General features: G+C 52.0%; 1 protein-coding gene across 1 annotated transcript in view; it reads left to right on the top strand.

The window, feature by feature from the left end:
- Window positions 1–20,251, top strand: part of RNF220 (ring finger protein 220) — a 259,191-nt gene that overhangs the window by 204,015 nt on the left and 34,925 nt on the right. Inside the window, exon 2 of the mRNA XM_015567539.1 lies at window positions 17,234–17,366. Coding sequence (XP_015423025.1) covers window positions 17,234–17,366 — 133 coding nt within the window. The remainder of the gene's footprint in view (window positions 1–17,233; window positions 17,367–20,251) is intronic.

Genomic DNA, 20,251 nt, shown 5'->3' with positions numbered 1-20,251 from the left:
AATAGGGGTGCGGGTGAGGACTGGCTTTGGGAGGGACAGAGGCAGTGTCCCCCACTAGGCAGCCAGCTAGGTTAGGCCCCTGCTACTCACAGAGTGTCCCACAGACCAGCAGCAGCTCCCCTAGGAGCTCTGTAGAAATGCAAAATCTGGGACCTGCTCCAGAGCTACCCAATCAGAATCTGCATTTTGACACAAACCCCTAAGTGTTACCCTTGAAGTTTGAAAAGCACTGGGGAAGTTGTCTTGGCTGGGAGCCTGAAGGGGGCTGGGGCTTGGTGGGTGGGTGTGAGTGCGGGCAGGGGAGGCCAAGGGGCACGCTGCACCTGAGCTGCTCCAGGCCTCCTGCCTGACACCCCCTCCCAGTGCTGGAGCCACAGCGACACCTACTGACCGCGGGCACCTAGGCCACTCCCTCCAGGACATCTGGACTCTATATGGTCTCCACCCCCGACACCGCCCGGGCCTGGACCCCACCCTGAAGCAGGCTTTCCTGCGTTCTGGAGGTCTAGCTTCCCCAGTTAGGCTGAAGCAGGTGTAGGATGGACAGGGCCTCAGGATGGGGCAGGGCTGGGGGCAGGCTGGCCTCTGAGGCCCCAAAGCGAAGAAGGCAGGACAAGGAAGCAGGTGTCCTCCAGGCGCACGGAGCCCCTGTCACATCCCTGGCCTGGTGTTCTCTCCAGCAGCACACACCATGTCCCTGCCCGCTCCACTACGCCCTCAGCCAGAATGGACAGGTGCACCTTCCCGTCACAACCAGCATCCCAACGCCCCACGAGGAGGTGGATTTGAACCTCTGTCTAAATAACTCGTGCTGGAAGTGGACCTTTAAGAACTACAGCGATTGAAAAGCAACTCAGGGAAGGGGAGCAGCTAGGATATTTCTGATCCAGTGTGAGACTGCTGGAGACTCCCATGACATAATTCTAAGTCACTAGGGGAGACTGAGGCCAAAGGGCAGAGAAGTAAGGATGGGGAAGGAAGTCAACCCACCTTCAAGGCAGGGCTCATCTGACTGACTCCAGCGGACCTGCTGGTCCAGAGGGCCAGGCTCCAGAAAGAGGAGCCTCTCTGGCGACGGTAGTCCCACTCCCTTCATTTCCAGATCCCAGTTATTGCTGGACTCCCCCGTCTTCCTCCCCCCCACCCCCTGCTCTAGTCTGCTCTCAGCTATGAGAGGGGTTTGCCTGAGAACTAAATGATTGTGATTGCCATTAGTGGTGATTAGTTAAAACATCAGAGTCTAAACAGTCAATTGGTTCTAATAATTAATACTAGGGCTGAGCTGTGATTGAGAGAGAGTGAGAGAGAGGAGGTAAGGGGGTGGAAAAAGAAGAGAGACAGGAGGCAGGATCAGCAGAAGACCCAGCTCAGTGGCTCCCATTCCTTGGCCCACATGCCTGGTGCCATGCCAACGTGTATCTAGCTCCTAATTCTAGGTGCTCACAAGACATTTTAATACATTACATCACTGGGTTATCATAACCACCCTATTAGGCTCTGTTTCATAGGTAAGAAAAATGGTGCTCAGGACAGTAAAAGCTAGCAGATACACAGTACAGTTTGGTGAATGAATCGATGCATAAATGAATGAAGCTCTCAAAACTGAAATTCAAACCTAGGTTAGCCTGACTCTAAAACTTTGGGGGATAAAGGGGATATGGAAGGGAGAATTTACAGAGACAAAAAAAGAGAGAAAACACACATTCACTCTCCTCTTCTCACCATCTCCCTCTTATATACACACCCTCTCACACACATACTCCATTCTCTCTCTGTCACATAACACACACACCCTCTCATCATAGATATACACACCCTTCTCTCTCTCCCTTCCTCCTCCCTCCCTTGTCCACACAGAGAAACCTCCACCACATACCCCTTGCTCCCCCATTCTTCCCTCCCCTCCACCCCTGTGTGCCCTTCCCTCCTATCCACACCTCAAACTCTCCTCACTCACACTACATCTCCATCATTCACTCCTTCCTCTCAGTTCCCCACACACACCCTGGTTCACACAAACATCTCCCAAGCGGCTCCCTTCCACCTGCCTCTCCCGTCTCCTGCTCACAGACACAGTCCTCGCTCTGTCTCCCCGGCCAGCCTCTCTCACACTCATACAGTCACATATCTCTCTCAACCACAATGTTTTCTTTCTCTTTCACACACTTCTTTCTCTTTCTCCCATTCTTACTCAGGTCTCTTTCTCTCACACACGCCTCCTCTTTCTCCCCTTGTCTTCCTTCTTCACTGTTGTATCTCCAGCTCTTAGAAAATCACTTGGCCTGTAGTAAGTACTCAAAGGGTGTTTGGGAAATGAGATAAACATGCCCACACTTCCCTACGTGCTACACACACACACACACACACACACACACACACACACACACCATTTCCTCCCTTCACACTCCATGCCGCACGGCAGCTCTGGGAACAGGTAGAAACACGGTCACATGGCAACCAAGGAAATGGATCTCCTGTGCCAGGTGGCTGAGCAATGAGTCTCTCTTCTTTGCATTCATATTCTCCCCCCCCCCCTCTCAGTCTTCCTCCCCCCCTTTCTCTCTCTCTCTCTCTCTCTCTCTCTCTCTCTTACACACACAGCCGTACATTTTGGGCCAATACTAGAACCAGCCCCACACTCTCCTGCTGTCTTAGCCCCTTCAGGAGTCAGGCACCAGAGGCCTTGGCTGGCCTCTCTTCATCTAGGCTTGCTAATCTTTGAACTGTCCCCAGATCAGGAAGGGCCAGGGATTTCCCTGCCTGGCAATGGTGCCGGGCTTTAGCCCAGGCTCAGCCCCTCCCCACCCCTCCCAGGTCACCCGCAGAGGCAGAGCGGCCAGCGAGAGGATGGCTGTGTGTGCATTGCTATTAATCACCCCTCCTGGTCCGCTAACGAGGCTAATGCGGTAAGTGACAATAGCCCATCTTGGTTCCTGATTTAGGGGCTCAGGACGGAAGCTGGGCTCCTGGGAGTGAAGACGTGAATTCTCCACGACACTAAACCTTCAAATAAATCTCCTCCAGTCAGAGAAGCCCAGGGCACTAAATCCCATGCGCTGGTAATTGAAACCCTTAGAGCTTTCTTGGGTAGGGAAATTGCTGAGAGGTGGGGGGTGGGAGAGAGAGAGAGAGCAGCCCGGGGGTTCCGGGTGGGGTGGTGGGCTGGCCTGGAGACGGGCAGAGGGCTCTGTGCTGGAGGAGGCTCTTGGGGACCCGCTCTGAGCACGAGGGTGTCCTGGTGGCATCTCTATCTGTCAGTGTTTCTAGGCATGCGGTTTTACTGTCTGGTGTGTTAGTGTGGTGGTCAGTGCCCATCCTCTTCTCACCAGGTCTGTGAACACTGGGGTTTTCTGAACAGCAGTTATGGAGCTTCTACCCTTTGACACCCTTGGGTTCTCTGCCTCTCACTGACTGTGAAGTCAGGTTTCATTTAGGCAAAAGGAGTTTTCAACGTTACCTCGTTGGAGTCCTTCCCCTCTTCCCACTTCTCTCATCCCCACCTCTGCCACGCACCCACCGTCATCTTTCATTCTTTCTGGACATAATCCTGCAGTCCCTTCCAGTCCTCCTCCCATTAACTTGGCCACTGAATTATTCAACAGTCACTGCTACCCATTCTGTGCCAGACCCGGTGTCGTGCCCCAAGTGTACCAGAATGGAGCTCAGAGCTCAGGAGCTCAGAGTCCACAAGGGGAGACAGGTGGATAAACAGCTAATTGCAGTGTTATGTGTGTGCAAGATAGAGGCATAGACATATAAGAAACAGCATGGAAAAGAGAGTAATGAACTACCAGGGAAGACTTCGAAGAGGAAGTATTGTGTGGTATGGTCTTGGGAGTTACCAGCTGGCCATGGGGAGATGGATGTCGTGGCCGTTATTGGGTGTGAGAAGACTAAGTGAAGGGGTAGGTCTTGTACCGCCATCGCACACAGGGTTGCTGGAGCGGATATGAGGTTGGAGAGGGGCTGGTGTGATAAGGAGTTCAGAATTTATGCTGTGGGCTTTGGGAGCCAAGGAAGGTCTTCAGTGGCTGAATGATAGGATCGATTTGTGTTTGAGGAAGATCCTTCTGGACGTGGAGACTGAAATGGAGAAGAGGGGAGAGAGATGTCTAAGGAGGCTTAAGAGTAAAGACGGGAGATGATGATGCTTGGACCAGGGCATGGAGAAAAGAAGCTGGTTCTGAGGATGCTTAGGAGGTAACAACAACGAAGATGTTGATTTACTGGATGGAGGGGCCTGAGTAAAGACTGAGTCCAGATTGTCAGAGTAGGGGCGTCTGTGGATGGTGGTGCCATTCATTGAAATAGAAAAAGCAAAAGGGCAGGTCTAGAGATAGATGAGTCCCGTTTCAGGCAAGTTGAACTTGAAGAGCCTGTGGGACCTCCAAGTAGAGAGCCGAGTACACGGCGACACAGGTGGGTCGGGGCTGGAGGGACGAATTGAGGGAATGAAAGCAGAGTAGAGACCACGCAGAGTGTGCAGAGAGAGGAGTGGATGACTGTGAGGATAACAGCCAACGTCAGAGGTTAGTCGAGTGGAGTAGTTAAGAGCATGGGCTCTGGTTAAAAGTCCAGCACCACCCCTCACCGGGTTGCCATGGGCACGTTGCCGACTTTTGTGTGCCTGTTTCCTCATTTATGCTAGTAAAATGGGGATTGAGAAGTACAGTGCTTGGCACAGAGTAAGCATTTGATCAGTGTTACCACTTCCTTTCCTCATCAATCCACTCCTACTTATCCATCACATCTCAGCCTGTCTCACCCTCAGGGAAGCCTTTCTGGATCCCTCTGAGCAGGCAGTCTCCATCTTACAGGCTCCGTAGCACTGTTCACCTCCCTTTTGGCACAGCTGCAATTTTACAATTTTTAAGTAATTATTTTATGGCCTCACTCTTGTGTAAGCTTCATCAAGAAATAAATTTCATTGTATCCTTAGATCTTGGTGTAGTGCCTAGTACATGGAAGACAATAAATATTTATTGAATTAACAAATAAATGAATATAGCTGGAGTAGCCATTATATTTGGCAAATGATGACCATTAGGGATCTGATGGAGAGCGGTTTGAGTGAGCGTAGAGTGGGGAGGGGGGGATGAAAATCAGGTCGCAGTGCGTGAAGAAGTGTTTAGGAGATAAAGGGGTATGGACAGCAAGGAAGATTCCCCAGAGCATCTTAGGTGAAAAGGGAAGGAGAAGGAAAGGGCATTGCCTCCAGGTGCCATATGGGATGAGCTGTTGAAGTTGTGTGTGGGGAGACTCTTGCATGTATGTGCTGATAGAGTGAAGCATGAGGAGGGAAAAGGGGGTGCAGGAGAGAGGCAGAACCACCACAGCTTTCGCAAGGAACGTGGTCAGGACTAGGGTTCTAAGTACAGCAGCAGGGATTAAGCTAAAACAGAGAGGGCGGGTACCTCTCCATCAAAATCAGGAGAAAAAAGGACGTGAGTGTGGATCTGGAAGCTGAGGGAATCCATGCCTAAGAACTTCAAATTTCTGTGAAGTAGGAAGCAAGGCCACCTCGTAAGAGAGAGGAGGACAGGAGACGAGGAGGGGACTCAAGATAGTAAAATATTATTGGATTTTCTCTGTGGGGAAGGGGAGCTAGGGCTGATGAAGGGCATGTAAAACGATTGCTGGGCAGTGCTGAAATTGGGCACCATGATTTTTTATTGGCACATATCTTCGTGGTTTTGTGATTTTTCTCCAGTTGTGTTTAGCTGCTTATGTGTCTGAGACAAAAACGAGAATAGTTGGATAGTGGAAAACACAAAGGCAGCAACAAGCATGAGTATGTTGGCAAGAGAGGTTCGCAGGGATGCTCCCTGGGGTCCAGGCTAGAACTGTGTTAGGGGAGATGGGAGGATCAAGTGAGGAGCAAGTACACAGGCCATGAGCGGGCTCACGGGGAGAGGCCTCTGGGAGGAAGTGGAGTGCAGGAACAATAACAGGAGTGGGGGTCAGGGCAGTGACGGGGTTTGGGGTAGACAGGTGAGTGTCAAAGTCCTCAACGAATGTGGAGAGCGGGGGATAACAGTGATAGGGATGCAGGGTGGTTCTTGACCTCAGACCCATAGGCGGAGAAGCAGTGGCTGGAAGTGGCAGTGAGCGCTAAGGAAGACACTGACCCTACCTGCTGGCCTGCACTGAAGAGTTCTGCAGGGAGTGGTGTTTCCGGGGATATGCGGGTTTGGGGGAAAGCCGAGCGAGGAAGGGAGTAGCGCCTAGGATAGGAGAGGAGTTTATTAGCACGGTGCTCAGTCACAAAGGGCATGATGGGAAGAGAGCAAGGAGACATCAGTGGAGCCCCCTCTGCCCACCTCCTTCCCCAGCATCTCTCCTACACCCTGCTTCTCTACCCCACCTCCCCCAACCTCGCATCTCTGCTCTTGCATCATCCACTTCCACTCGTGGTCCCCATCCCATTCAACACATCCCTCTCTCCTCTTCGAACCCGCCTCCCGGATCTTCCCTCCCCAGACCCTCCTGCCCTGCCCCACCCCGGCCGGCCGGCCTGAGTGAGCAGGAACCCCTGCACCTTCATTTCTCAGGTCACTGCTTGGCTAATGGGCTATTAATTTGCTCAATCGTCCCCTGTGAGGCAAACTCAATTTCTGCCAGCCAGTCGTCCCTCCCTGTCGACAGCGTGATTGATTGGAGGAACAGCTCTTTCCCTTCCAGTCTGTACCACCCCTCCTCCTCGGCCGCCACCCTGCGCCCAGGAGGCAGCGCACCCCTGCCACCTGCCCAAGGATCTGTCGCCAGCAATGAAAAATGACAGAAATATTTAAGGACAAATAAGGTTTCCCAACGCAATTGAAAATGATTACAGGCAGCTACAGATGGGGCCAATCTGATGCGCAGCAGCAAATCAAATCGAATTTCCTTATCGGCGTATTATTTTAGGCGTTATCTGGCACGTTGATGCAGTTATCAATTCAATTTCAGCCGCTGGTCCGCTGTTTACTGTCTCGCCTTTGCTGGGAAAAGGTAAACATGCTCAGCCCAGCAAATTAATTTCTGGCTGAAGCCAGAGGCTGCAGAGGACTGCTACACAGGACCCACGGCCCCCACCTCGGCCCTGGTCCCCAGTGGGCCAGGCTGGCCAGGCCTGGGGCAGGCCAGAGCATGCCCAGGGAGCAGAAGCCCCACTAGCTGCCTGCCCCTGCCTGGCCCCAGCCCCAAGCAGGATTCAGGGCTCCTAGGAGGCTGAGGTGACCGCTGTGGGCTCTGCAGCTGCTGCCAGGGAGAGGTGAAGGTCTCCCATTAATTCCCAGCTAAAAATGACAAATTCATCTTGGACGACAATTAAATGAAGTCAGTAATTGATGCTAATTGATCTCCAGATGCGAGGGCTCCCCTCAGCCTTAGCAGCACGTGGCTGTCTTGCTCCCTGCCCACCCTAGCCCTTCTCTTCCTCGACTTCTCTCTGCATCTCTCTTGGTCCTGGCTACCCCTTAGGGCTCTGGCCTGTTGACCCCTCAGGTCTATTGGAGACAGCTGGGCTGGGCTAGCAGGCAGTGCCTGAGGCCAGGCAGCTGGCCCGCGGCCATCCAGCCCTGCAGGCACTTTTAAGCAGCGCCCCAGATTCCACCCACCAGCCTAGAAAGCAGGTAACACTGCCCTCCTTAGCGGTACAGGATTTATGGCCCACAGCTGTGGAGGTTCCCACTTCATTTTTATAAGCCCATAGTCAGAGCCAGCAGGGGGTAAAGCACACTTGGATTTACTTTAAACAGTACAGTCCTCGCATTTAGGCTCCATGGCAAGGAAGGCACTGGGGGAGAGTGAAGTGTGTGGGCACACGGGCAGGAGGATACAGGTACCCTCAGTCTGTGTTTGCATAGATGTATAGGTGCTCAGGTGTGTTTGTTTAGATGTGAAAAAATACCCACAGTTGTCTGAGCACCTGTCCCACACATGTCAACATTTGAGGTGTACTTAGTGCATGTCCACCTGTGGATATTTTCCTGAATCAGGCCCTTTACTCCAAGGGGACTCTGGGAGGCCCACCTGCCCCAGCCACCACCGGCCTGGCCCAGCCCAGGGCATTCTCTGGAAGTTATTAGCTGCGAGAGGAGGGGAACGGAATTGTAGCTTTAGGAGAGGAGAGAGACTACAGTTGTGTTTGGGACAGCCAGGGTCAGCCATGTGAAACAGCGGTGGCCCCTAAAGCCACACGACCTCTAAACAGGTTAGCTGGCACACTCGCCTGGAGCTCATGGGGCCAAGGGTTCAGGCTCCATGCCCAAGACTCAGTGAACTTGCCTGTGCCTTGGCCCAGCGCCCTTGGCTCCAGGTCCAGCCCAAGTTTGAGCCTAAACCTGTCCACACAGGCTGACCTCCACCTGCCTGTCTGGCAGATGTTTGCCACCGGCCACCCAGGAGCCGTGTCTGACTCAGTGTAGGACCCCTCTGTTGATAGAGACAGTAAATAGTGTCCATCACAATAGCGGTGAGGGCACCAGGAGCAGGAGGCCACGTGGAGTGGGCAGAGTAGAGGGAGACTGGAAGATGGCAACGGCCCGTGGGCATGAACCTGTCACCCTGTGTATTATACCTGAGTACATATGTCACATGGAAGGAACCTGGTGCCGTGTGAGGAGGTCTGCACATGTTTTATAGAAGGAAGAGGAGCAAGTGAAGAAAAGCATATCCAGTAAGAGAGATGACCAGACCAGGGTCAGCGTGGGGACAGGGAATCCGAGAAAACCCCACATCTCCCAGCTAACATCTGCGTCTTTCGGGGGGAGGGGATTAACAAGGTTAGGGATCATTACTCATTCATCCAAGGAACATTTCTTGATTTCTGCTCTTACTACTACAATACTATTCTCTTACTTTGGGCTATGCCTTCTGCTAGATGCTGGGGCTACCGCAGTAAAAAACTTACTCCTTGCCCTCAAGAAACGTATGGTATAGGGAGGGAGATAGACACGGCTAAGGCCATTATAACATGGTGTGACTAGAGGTAGCACAGAGGCACAAAGGAGGCACCTAGTGAAGTCTGGGGAAGCCAGAGAAAGCTCCCTAGAAGAAGGAATTCTGAGTCTTAAAGGATGAGTAGGAATTAGCCAGCTTGTGCAAATGGTCCCTGCCATATCCCTTTTGGTTGCTTGGCAAGCCCAAAGCAGAGACAAATAGGCCTATTTGGTTCCCAAGTGATTCTGGAAATGCTAAAAATGTCACCTCTACCCCTCGAGTACTAGCCACTGTGTTGGGGTCTGGGCAGGAGGGTGCACAGCTGTTCTCAGGGCATCTCTGGGCATTGGCAGATAAGCATGGGCCACAGCTAAATACACATCTCTCCTCGGCCCGCCCCACCCCCACCTCCTCGACCAGAGATGCCTATTAATCCTGACAAATGATGACTTACGAACATGTAATGCAAACTGATTCATCATACATTCAAATCCGCCGCCCCGCCCCAGCGGGAGGCCCCAGCCAGACAAGTGTATTACACGGATAATGTATTTGACGTATTAATAAAACCAGCCGCATTGCTCTGGCGCAGGGACTGGGGAATGCCAATATACGATGACAGATCACATATTGATGAAATCCAGATGTTTGGAATCATAGTCTTGGGGCCTTGTTCATATTGACTGAGGGTAAAAAATGCCGTCTGTCAGCATGTTAACTCTTCCTGCCCCACACTCAGCAGAGGTGCCAATCATGGTTTTCTGGAGAGAAGAGAAGGAGGAAGGGGATGCGTGAGAGGGGAGAATGGATGAGCAATTAGATGGATGAAGAATAGATGAAGTGGAGGGTAATTGTACTGTGAATATGATGGGTGGATGGGACACTGTTTATATCCTATGTCCTTGACCTCTCAGCAGCACGTGACCCAATCCATAACATTGCCCCCATTCCTTGAAGTCCTCCCTTCTTCACGTAAAAGACATCACACTTGTTTTCATCTTCCTCTTGGCTGTTCCTTCTTAGTCTTTGTTGACTTAAACTTCTTCCACCTGTTGTAGTTACACTTAGGGTTCTGTTCCAACCTCTTCTTACTGTACACTCTCTCCTCAAGTGATCTCACCTACTCTTAACATCATTCTTTTATTCATTCATTCAATAAGGATGTATTGACTATTTACCATATGCCAGACATTGTTCTAGTCACAGAGGATGCAGTAGTGAGCTTCAGTTCTTATCTATATGTCAATGTCTCCAGGTCCATAATGATCCCTGCCTTACATATAGTGCCTCCTCAGCATTTTCACATGGACGTCAACATGTCTTAGCTCTTCAAACAGAGTACATCCAAAACAGAGCTCATCTGCTTTCTTGCCAAGACCGCTGCTCGTCCTCCTGTTCACAAGTCAGTAAATGGTCTACCATCTAGCAGGTGCACAGGCCAGGAACCTTGGAGTCATCCTTGACTCCTTTCTGTCGTTTATCCCCATGTGCAGTCCACCTGCTTCTGTTACCCATCATCATCATCGTGCCAGGACCAGCCACCATTATGCCTCATCTAAGCTAGTGAGATAACCTCCTCAACAGCCTCCTGCAGTTGCCGTTAGAAAGATCTTTTTAAAATGCAAGTCTGATACATCACTTCCCTGCTTAAAACTCTGCAATGGCTTCTCGCTTGTATGTTTAAAAAAAATCATTAATGTAATTTTTAGCATCCTCCAGGACCTGGCCTCTCTATCATCATATCTCAACACTCTGCCCCTCGCTCTCCCTGCCTCAGCCACACTGGTTAAGAGCACCAGTTTTGGAGTCAGAAATACCTGGATTTAAATCCCTGCTCTGAAACTTCTAGCTCCGTCACATCATTGTTCTGCGCTCCCTTTTCCTCATCAGAGTGGTGGTGATAATAAACCTAACCTCACAGGACCAGTGTAAGGATTACATGAGATGAAATGTGTGTAGCACTAACCCTACAGCCTAACATATAATAACAGTCAATAAACAGTTATTGTTATTATGGATAAAGGAATGGATGGACGGCTATATTGACATACAGACCACTAAATGGGTATATGAGTACGGATGGATAAGAAAAAGGAACTCCCTGGAGGCCAAAAGGACCAGGTACCTCCCTACCGAGTGATGCACAACCTTGATCATAGCAGGGAAGAAGGCCAGATACAGGGCAAAGCCAGGCTGGTATCGGGATGGGGTCAACACAGGCACAAACAACAAGCTGTGCTAGTGTCCTCCTGGAGATAATAATGACTCATCACCTGACCGCAGCCTTGATTTAACTGGATGCTCACGGAAGTCCTAGGAGTTAGTCGTTATCATCCCTGTTTCACACAAGAAGAAACTGAGGCTCAGAAGTGTTCAGTGATTTGCCCCAGGCCTCACAGCCACTAAGAAGTGACTCCACTGAATGTTGCTTGAAGGTTCTTCTGTGTCTTGGTCACTAGGAAATAGAGGCCCGTCTACTGGGGGTGCAGGGAGAGGAAGGACAGGACACACACACGTGTATACATCCAAACACATGCATAGACACACGTACATACGCTTAGAAGTTCCAGCCTCCATTGCCATTTGTCTTTAGGGTTAACCCTCACCCTCGTTTTAACCCTCCTCCTCCCGAAGTCAGACACCAGGCAGTCAAGCCCTGCCTTTTAGGGTCTACAGAGGAAGGATCGTGCCGCTGGGTTTGCTGCTTGAACAAACAGAGAGGTAGGAGTGGAAGCCCGGGCAACAGAGCTGGGACAAAACCAAACCGGCCAAGCCAGAGAGGCCATCCCATGGAGGGGAGTCGCAGGGCCAAAGGTGGGTTAGTGACCTAAGAAGGGAGGACTTCCCCTTTGTTTTTTTTTGTTTTGTTTTTAAATATATATTTTTATTGATTTCAGAGAGGAAGGGGGAGGGAGAGAGAAATAGAAACATCAACGATGAGAGAGAATCACTGATTGGCGGCCTCCTGCACGTCCCCCACTGGGCATGTGCCCTTGACCGGAATCAAACCTGGGAGCCTTCAGTCCACAGGCTGGCGCTCTATCCACTGAGCAAAAACCAGCTAGGACAGGACTTCCCCTTTGAACGAGACCTTCATCCTCCAGTGTCCAGTTCTGCACAGGCCTCCCGTGGAAGGTGGCCTAGGAGCAGCTGTGCCAGCCCTGGAGTTGCCTGCTCCCAATGGTCCGAAGTTCCCAACAGAGGGGGGCAGCAGAGGGCTGAACTGGGACCCCAGGTGCCCAAGGCCTTGTTCCAAGGCTTGAGGGCTGGACCACCAGAGTCTGGCCTAGCCAAGGAAACAGCTGGTTAGCTTGACCTCCCCTCTCTCCTCAGCGTGCCTGTATCCCCCTCACAGCCACAGCCAGTCACTTCCTGTTGAAGCCTCTTGTGTTAGGTCACACAGCCAGGGAGCCTCCAGGCAGGTCCTGACTCTGTAGTCACCTCGACGCCTTTTGAGCTGAGGATAGGGTCAGGGTCCCCTCTGCTCCCCGCTCTCCTCGTGCTCCCAGGGATACCTGCAGCAGGCAGAGAAGCGGAGGTGGCAGGTGCCGTGGGAACGGGGGTGGCGGGAGGGAGGCGCGGTAATGAATGTGGACGGGAGGCGGAATGAGCGATCCATCTTTGCATGGGAGGGGAGGGGGCTGCGGGCGTTCCCCCCACACACTCACACACTCAATCAGGCGCTGTCAGACCTCCGGCCGCCTGGCATTTTGGTGAAGAATCTCTCAGCTAAAAATTGTTGTCAGTCCCATTTCCTCGTTATCAGTGCAAGGGCTGAGGCAGCGCCCGGGGATTAGCAGGAGCGGCGAGCGCCCGCACCCGCCATCTACTGCCGATAACACTGGGCCTCCTGCCTCACCTCCTCCATTCATCATCTTTAGCACTGACAGCCCGTCCCAGTCCCTGTCCCCATCCCCTCATGTTTCCCGTGTCTCCCCACCGTGCTGCTCAGACTGGCTCCTGACCTCCCTGGGGAACTAGGCCTCCTGCAGAGGGACAAGATAGAACATGGGCCCAAATGACCTAGACCCACCTGTGGCACAGGGCTTGGCCAGCTATGGGGTGGGAGGTGAGGGCAGGAATAACGGATGCTTAAGGAGAAGATGCTTTTGACAGCCTGCCGCTGGTGGCTCGGTCTGCCTACCTGTGATTTCTGCATCTGATGGACAGCGGGGCTAAGGATTTCTGGAGGCCTGTCCAGCCTGGGAGCTGTGCAAGGGGAGAGCCAGAGGATGCCTCCTCCCAGGCCAAGGAAGAGTAGGGGGCTGAGGGCTTCGTTCCCACCCCCGCAAGACCACGGCCCCCTCCTCTGGGCCATCCCCAGCGGTTTTATGGCCCATTTTATGGCCACTGTAATGGCCCAGGTCAAAAGCTTCAGGGAGCTGTATTCTGGGAATTATGCAAACGAGGAGCAGGCCCAGGGCCAGAGTATGGATTTTGTCATTAAACCTGGGCAGGCCATGTCGTTAGTGCAGTAAAACCCACGTCATGACCACAGGTCTCAATATAAAATTATAGGGAACACAGCGGGGGAGGGGAGCAGGAGGCCCATGGCCACGCTGACACCTGCCACTCCAACGCCTGAGAAAACGGGGTTGGGATGGAGAGCATAGGCTGCGGGGCTCCTCCGCAGACCTCTGTCAATGCTATTCCTGAAGCTGGGAGTCAGGAAGAGGGCCCATTGTCCCAACAGGGAAACTGAGGCCAACCTTCTGTTTCAGAAAAGTGGATCTCTGTGGCAGCAAGACAGATGAACTGGGAACGGGTATATGGGGATGCTGAAGGCTGGTGCCAGGCTTGAGGGAGGATTCTGGGCTCTAGGAGCCCTAAGAGCCAGAGTTGGCATTCCAAGCTGAAAGGGGCTTAACGTCTCATATTTCCACCTCAGGCAGACCCCACGCCTTGGATCCCCCTTTCTCCAGTCTCCTCTCTATTTCCCCCCCCCCGCCTTAAACCCTAAGCCTTGCTTCAGTGATCTGTTTCAACAGCCTTGTCAACTCTCTTATTCATCTTTCCCCTAGCCCCTAGCAGCCGTCCTCTTGCTCCTTCCTGCCCCACCCAGAGTACCCAGTCATGCCCCCCTGAGCCCTGACCAGGGCTGCACTGGCTGCAATCACTAACTTTCCCTTTTGGCTTCCCTACTAGTTTGTGATCTCCTTGAGGCCAAGCGTGTGTTTTATTTCTCTCTCAATTCCAGTTTCTCCTGGAATAATACTTGAAGTAGAATAATTGTTTAAGAAATATTTGCTGAACTTACAAATAAATAGGCAATGAGGTCAAGAGCTAAGCACAGGGGTCCCTTCCAGTTCTGAGCCTCAGTTTTCCCATCTGTAAAATATAGGTAATGGCCTGAAGACTATCTAGGGTCTCACTCACCCTGAGATTCTCTGGCTGAGTGAAGTGAGAGGCAGAGCTAAGGCTCAAATCCTCATCTCCTCACTCCCAGACCAATGCTACACCGGCTTCTCTTACTCAGAGCTGCCTGCCAGCTGTCCCTTGAGCATCTGAGGCACAGCCAGGACACAGGATCAGCAGGGCCCCTTGCCCTCCTCAGAGACCTAGCCACACAGACTAGATAGAACCTTACCTTCTCCATCCTGACACAAAGCCTCCACAGCTGACACCCCAGCTCTGCGAAGGTCACCTGGCTTCCAGCACAACCTGCTCTTCCTTCCTCACCTCCCTCCCTTCCTTACCTCCCTCCCTTCCTCTTCTCCTCTCCCTTCCTCTTCTCCTCTCCCTTGCTTCATCTTTGAGCATCTAGTCTATGTCAGGTCTGTTTTCAATTGTCTATAGATATAAAGATGGATAAGAAATGGTCCCTGCCACAAGGAACTCAAATCTCATTCATTCATTTGCTCCCATTCTCTGCCTGGAACACTTCTAAGTCACAACTTCAATTTCATTTTTTTGGTTAATCATTTTTTTGTTTGTTTTTTTAACTCCTCAAGACACATAACCAGAATGAATTACTCCTTCCTTTGAGCTCTCAGACGACTCAGTCGGGCATCCAGGAGAGCTGTGGTCATCCTGAGGCTGTGTCAGAGGGAGGCGGGTTCTTGTGCTCGGCCAGACCTGGGAGGTCCCGCAGGCATAGCATTGCTAGATTTAGCACATAAAAATACAGGGCATCCAGGTACATTGAATTTTAGAAAAACAATGAATCACTTTTAGTCCCATGCAGCATTTGGGACATACTTACACCAAAAAGTATTCATCCTTTATCTGAAATTCAAATTTAACTAGGCATCTTATATTTTTAAACTGGCAACCCTCTCAGGCAACCATCTTGATCATCACTGGCACAGCTTATTCTTTCTCAAACTGATTTTGACCTTCTCTGGGCCCCAGGGGGCAGAAGAGTCGGGGAGAAAAGTCCAGGCTTAGGCTAAAGTAGTCCTTTCTTTCTACAGTTAAAGTTCACATGGATAGGCAGGGATGTTTCTGGATGAATGGGGCTCCTCAACCCTATACCTACCTACTAGCGGAGCCCTGGGGGGGAAAGTGGCAAGGGAGGGGGTTTAGGCGTCCCAAGGGGGTGTAATAGGCAACCTTCAGGCTCCTTCCCAGCATGATGTGTTCTGGTTAACCGTCAGGGACAGAGTTTAGGCTCCCGGCCAGCCCCCAAGCCAGTATAGCCAGCCCTACTGGTATATGCATGTGCACTTGTGTATTGGGACCACACAATTCGAAGGATATTTTGCGGGGAGAGCCCAGAATCTGAGACTCACAGAGGCCAGTGAGGTTATCCAAGTGAGAGGTGGTACAGCCTGAACCAGGAGAATAGAGATTCCAGGAATATCAAAGGTGAAAACAGACAGGACTTGGTGGTTAAATAAATGTGGGGGTTGAGGCAAATGTTACTGGCTTGGGCGACTAGGTGAATGCAAATGTCATTAACTGAGATGGGCACTGCTGAAGGGGAGCAGGTCTGAAAAGGGGGAAAAACTCATTTTTGGATTGTTGAGTTTCAGATTCTCTGGGAATATGCAGGCATTGGTGTCCAAAAGGCCTTTGGGGTCTGCAGAACATGAGGGACCTGGGGTAGGGATACAGATTCTGGAGGGCACAGGTGGGGATGAGGGCCAGAAGAAGGAACAAGGTCATCCAGCATGCAGAACGAGGGAAGAAGGGGCTGTGGGGAGAAGGAACCCTGGGAAAAGTGAGGAACTGGGAGAGAAAGCCACCCTGGAAGATGGCATGTACCTGGGTCCTTTCCAGGCTTTTCCACTCGACTGTGAGGGCCTCGAGGGCAGGGACTAGATCTGACTCTAGTCCGTGGCCCACCGCTGAGGGTAGGCAGCGGACAGCGTTTGTTGAATGACTGCAGAGACGGATCCCCTTTCTCCCTCTTGTCTTCCTTCTCCAGATTTCGGGAGTGTGGAAGCAGTGAGGGGACAGGAGAGAGAGAGAGGGACCTGGTATTCTGGGCGATGGTCTGATTAAACCGAGACCTTCACTAACCTGTGTGAAATGAAGTGATCAAGGTTTGATTGCCTAGAGCAGTGATTTTCAACCTTTTTCATCTCATGGCACACATAAACTAATTACTCAAATTCTGTGGCACACCAAAAAAATATGTTATATTTTTTGCCTGACAAAAAATATAGGTATAATTTTGATTCATTCACACCAGAAAGCTATTGTGTTGGCTGTTGTCATTTTATTATTATTATTATTATTATTATTATTTTAAATTCTTTATTGTTTAAAGTATTACATGAGTCTCCTTTCTTCCCCCATTGACCTCTCCCTGGCCTATCCCACCCCCAGCACATGCTCTCACCCGCTGCTGTCTGTCCATTGGTTATGCTCATATGCATGCACACAAGTCCTTTGGTTGATCTCTTACCCCTCACTCCCCGCCTTCCCTCATAGGTTGGACAGTCTGTTCCATGCTTCTATGTCTCTGGTTCTATTTTTGTTCATCAGTTTATGTTGTGTTGTCGCTTTTTTATTTGACAATCTAAGAGAAGATAAGTCAGTGCCCCCTGACTAAAATAATCGGGTATTGCATGTTTTAAAAACTCCTGCGCACACCGGCTGAAATTCGCTGGCCTGGAGCATCATTTGTGTCGCGATACGTTTCTGTGAGGGGCAGCTGGCTGCGGAGGTGCCGTGCACAGCCACAGCCTCTGGAGCTGCAAAGAGAGGTGATGTTCATGAGCGCTGAGGCCCTCGGGCTCACCTTTCTCGAAGCCAAGAAGCCCTAGGAGGCATCGGCAGGCTTGGGTTCGAGGATTAGGACCCTGGGTTTCCCTCCACAGACCAGCCCCGCTCATATTTCTGTCTGTTCTTCTTCCCTCACCAGGTAAGAAAAAGGCAGCAGCATTGTTTGACAGCCAGGCCCCTATTTGCCCCATCTGCCAGGTCCTGCTGAGGCCCAGCGAGTTGCAGGAGCATATGGAGCAAGAACTGGAACAGCTGGCCCAACTGCCCACCAGGTAAGCCACGTAACAGGAGGGCCTGCCTGCCAGAAGGATCCCACTCAGGGTTCCAGCTACCAAGTCCCAGGAACGCCGCCTGGCCCGCACCCCAGCCTCTAGTCAGAAGGCAAGGCCCTGCTGCCATCCTCCACTCTGCTTTCCTCCTCCCGCTGGACAGTGCTGCCTCTCTTCTGCCTCTATTTTTGGAGATGGGAGGAGAGTGACCCCTCTCCAGGCCTCTAAAGCAGCGGTTCTCAACCTATGGGTCGCGACCCCTTTGTCGGTCGAATGACCCTTTCACAGGGGTCGCCTAAGACCATCCTGCATATCAGATATTCACATTACGATTCCTAACAGTAGCAACATTACAGTTATGAAGTAGCAACGAAAATAATTTCATGGTTGGGTCACAACATGAGGAACTGTATTTAAAGGGCCAGAAGGTTGAGAACCACTGCTCTAAAGGGCGCAAGAGGAGCTAGAAAGGGATTAGCCACTGCCACGGTCCCTGCACTGCACGCTGGGCCTCGGGACAGGGCAACAGCAGCAGGCCTGGGAGCCCCACCAGAAGTGTGGGCTGGTGCTGCCCTCCAGGGGAGTCAGCACCACCTCCCCTAGGAATCTCCGGGTCTGGAAGGTGACAATCTTGAGAGTGTGTTCAGGCGGGTCCCCCACTGCTTTACCCCACCTCCCCTGTCCCTGCCTCAAGAACTGGGCGGAGCCTCCTGGACAGCCTTGTGGAGGAGCCAGGTTATCAACAGAGCAGAGGAGGGGTGTAACAAATTACCCCACATCTCCGCGGTTTAAAGCAAGCATTTCATTATGTTCATGAATCTGTGGCGTCAGGAATTGACACAGCACAGAGGGGGTGACGTCTAAGGTGTGGGAAGACTCAATAGCTGGGAGCTGGGATCCCCTGGAGGCTCTGTCACTCCCATGTGTGGTGGTGATGTTGGCTGTCACCTGGGACTCCAGCTGGGGGACTGTGACCGAAGCTCCTACACACGGCTTCTCCATGTGGCCGGGCTTTCTCGTAGCAGGGCAGCTTTGCGATTGCTGACCTTCTCATACCGTGCTTAGAGCTCTAAAACAAATGCTCTCCCCAACGATATGGAAGCTGGGTCAGCTCCTGTAACCTAGCCTCAGAAATCACTTACTGTCACCTCTGCTGTACTCTACTGGCCAAGGCAGTATGAGCCCACCCAGATTCAAAGGGCAGGGACATTCACCGCTGTGTGATGGGAGCAAGGCAAGCTCATGGAAAAGCATGGGCGATGGGAGAGATGGCTGCAACCATCTTTGGACAATACAATCTGCCACAGAGAACAGCCTGCCCCACCAGCTCAGCTCCAGTCATCAAACCAGAGCATCCTCCTTCCTGCTGCCCTCTCACCTCACCCCTGCACAGGGTGCGGGGGCGGGGGAGGCAGGGTGAATCAGAAATGTTGGAGCTCAGTGTATGGGAGTCAGTAGAACCAGGCAATGGAAACCCTGAGGGAGGGAGACTGGTTCATGGGAAGGACTGGAGCTGTGGGAGCCTCAGGGAGCCACCAACCCAGGCACGGAGCAGAGAAGGCCCCCCTCCCGAGGGAGGTCAGGCCCCAGCTGAATTCTGAAGGAAGATTAATTATTTATCTATTGCTGTTATCCCCAAATTGAACAGTTTGAAACAACATTTATTATCCCAGTTCCTATGGGCCAGTTCAGGAACGGCTTAAGCTAGGGAGCGGCAGGGAGTGGCGGCTTCTGGCTGAGTCTCTCCTGAGGCTGCGGTCCTCTGAAGGTTTTCCGGGACTGCAGGGCCGTCCCCAAGATGGCTCACTCACGGGCTGTTGGCAGGAGGCCTGGGGTCCTCCACAGCGGGGCTCTCCACAGGGCCGCTTGAGTTTCCCTGTGACGTGGCAGCTGACTTCCCACAGAGGAAGTGATCCAGGAGGGAGACTGAGAAGGAAGCCACCATGCCCGTTACGACCTGGTCTCTATCTCCTCCAATGCAGTCTACTCTGTTCATTAGACGCAAGTCACCAAGCCCAGCCCACACTCAAGAGAGGAGGATAAAACTATGAGCTCTACCTCTTGAAGGGAAGGGTATCAAAGAATTTGTAGGGATACTTAAAACTACCACAAAAGACTATACTAATAAGAACAATTATCCTGTTGAACACTCACCATATGCCACAGCATATAGTGGTAATGCATTGCAGTAATTTATTTAATCTTCACAACAACTCTCTGGGGTAAGTAATAATCATTAACTCCATTTTACAGATGAGGAAACTGAGGTACAGAGGGGTTAAGGGACTTCTCTAAGGTTGCACAGCTAATAAAATGGTAAAGATAAGATTTACACTCAAGCAAGCACTCTAGCACGTGTCCATGCTCTTCACCACACACACACACACACACACACACACACACACACACACCCCTGGGACCGGCCTGGACGGGGCAGACATCCATTTGCAGTTGAGTTCCACCCCTTGCCTGTGCAGGAGGGTTTCTGGGTAATGGGCTCCCAATGGGAGACTTCCCCTCAACAGGAACAGAGAATAGAGGCAGAGATGGAGGGACCTGCAGAGCCTTGTAAAAGCAGTGCACCCCTAGGAGGGCCTGGAGAATGGGGGTCCACGCTTGCTTTCTGCCTCCTAAGTGGGGGCCATACTACAGCCGTGTCCCATGGCCCCACCCCTGCACTGCCCAGGACGTGACTTCTCCCACAGCCTTTCTTACTCCACCCCCCCATGACCCTGCACCTGTCCCTCCTCCCCCACATCCCCTCAAAGCATCCCCTACTTTCACACCCTTACCCCACGCGAACTCCCACATCCACGCCACCCCTCACGTCTCGGTGCTGCCTCCCCCACTTCTGTGCCCCTCACGTCCAGTCCCAGCCCAGCACCCCC

Source organism: Myotis davidii, unplaced genomic scaffold (genome assembly GCF_000327345.1).
Source record: "Myotis davidii unplaced genomic scaffold, ASM32734v1 scaffold924, whole genome shotgun sequence".
Classification (NCBI taxonomy): domain Eukaryota; kingdom Metazoa; phylum Chordata; class Mammalia; order Chiroptera; family Vespertilionidae; genus Myotis; species Myotis davidii.
This window is presented reverse-complemented; position numbering and strand designations above follow the sequence as displayed.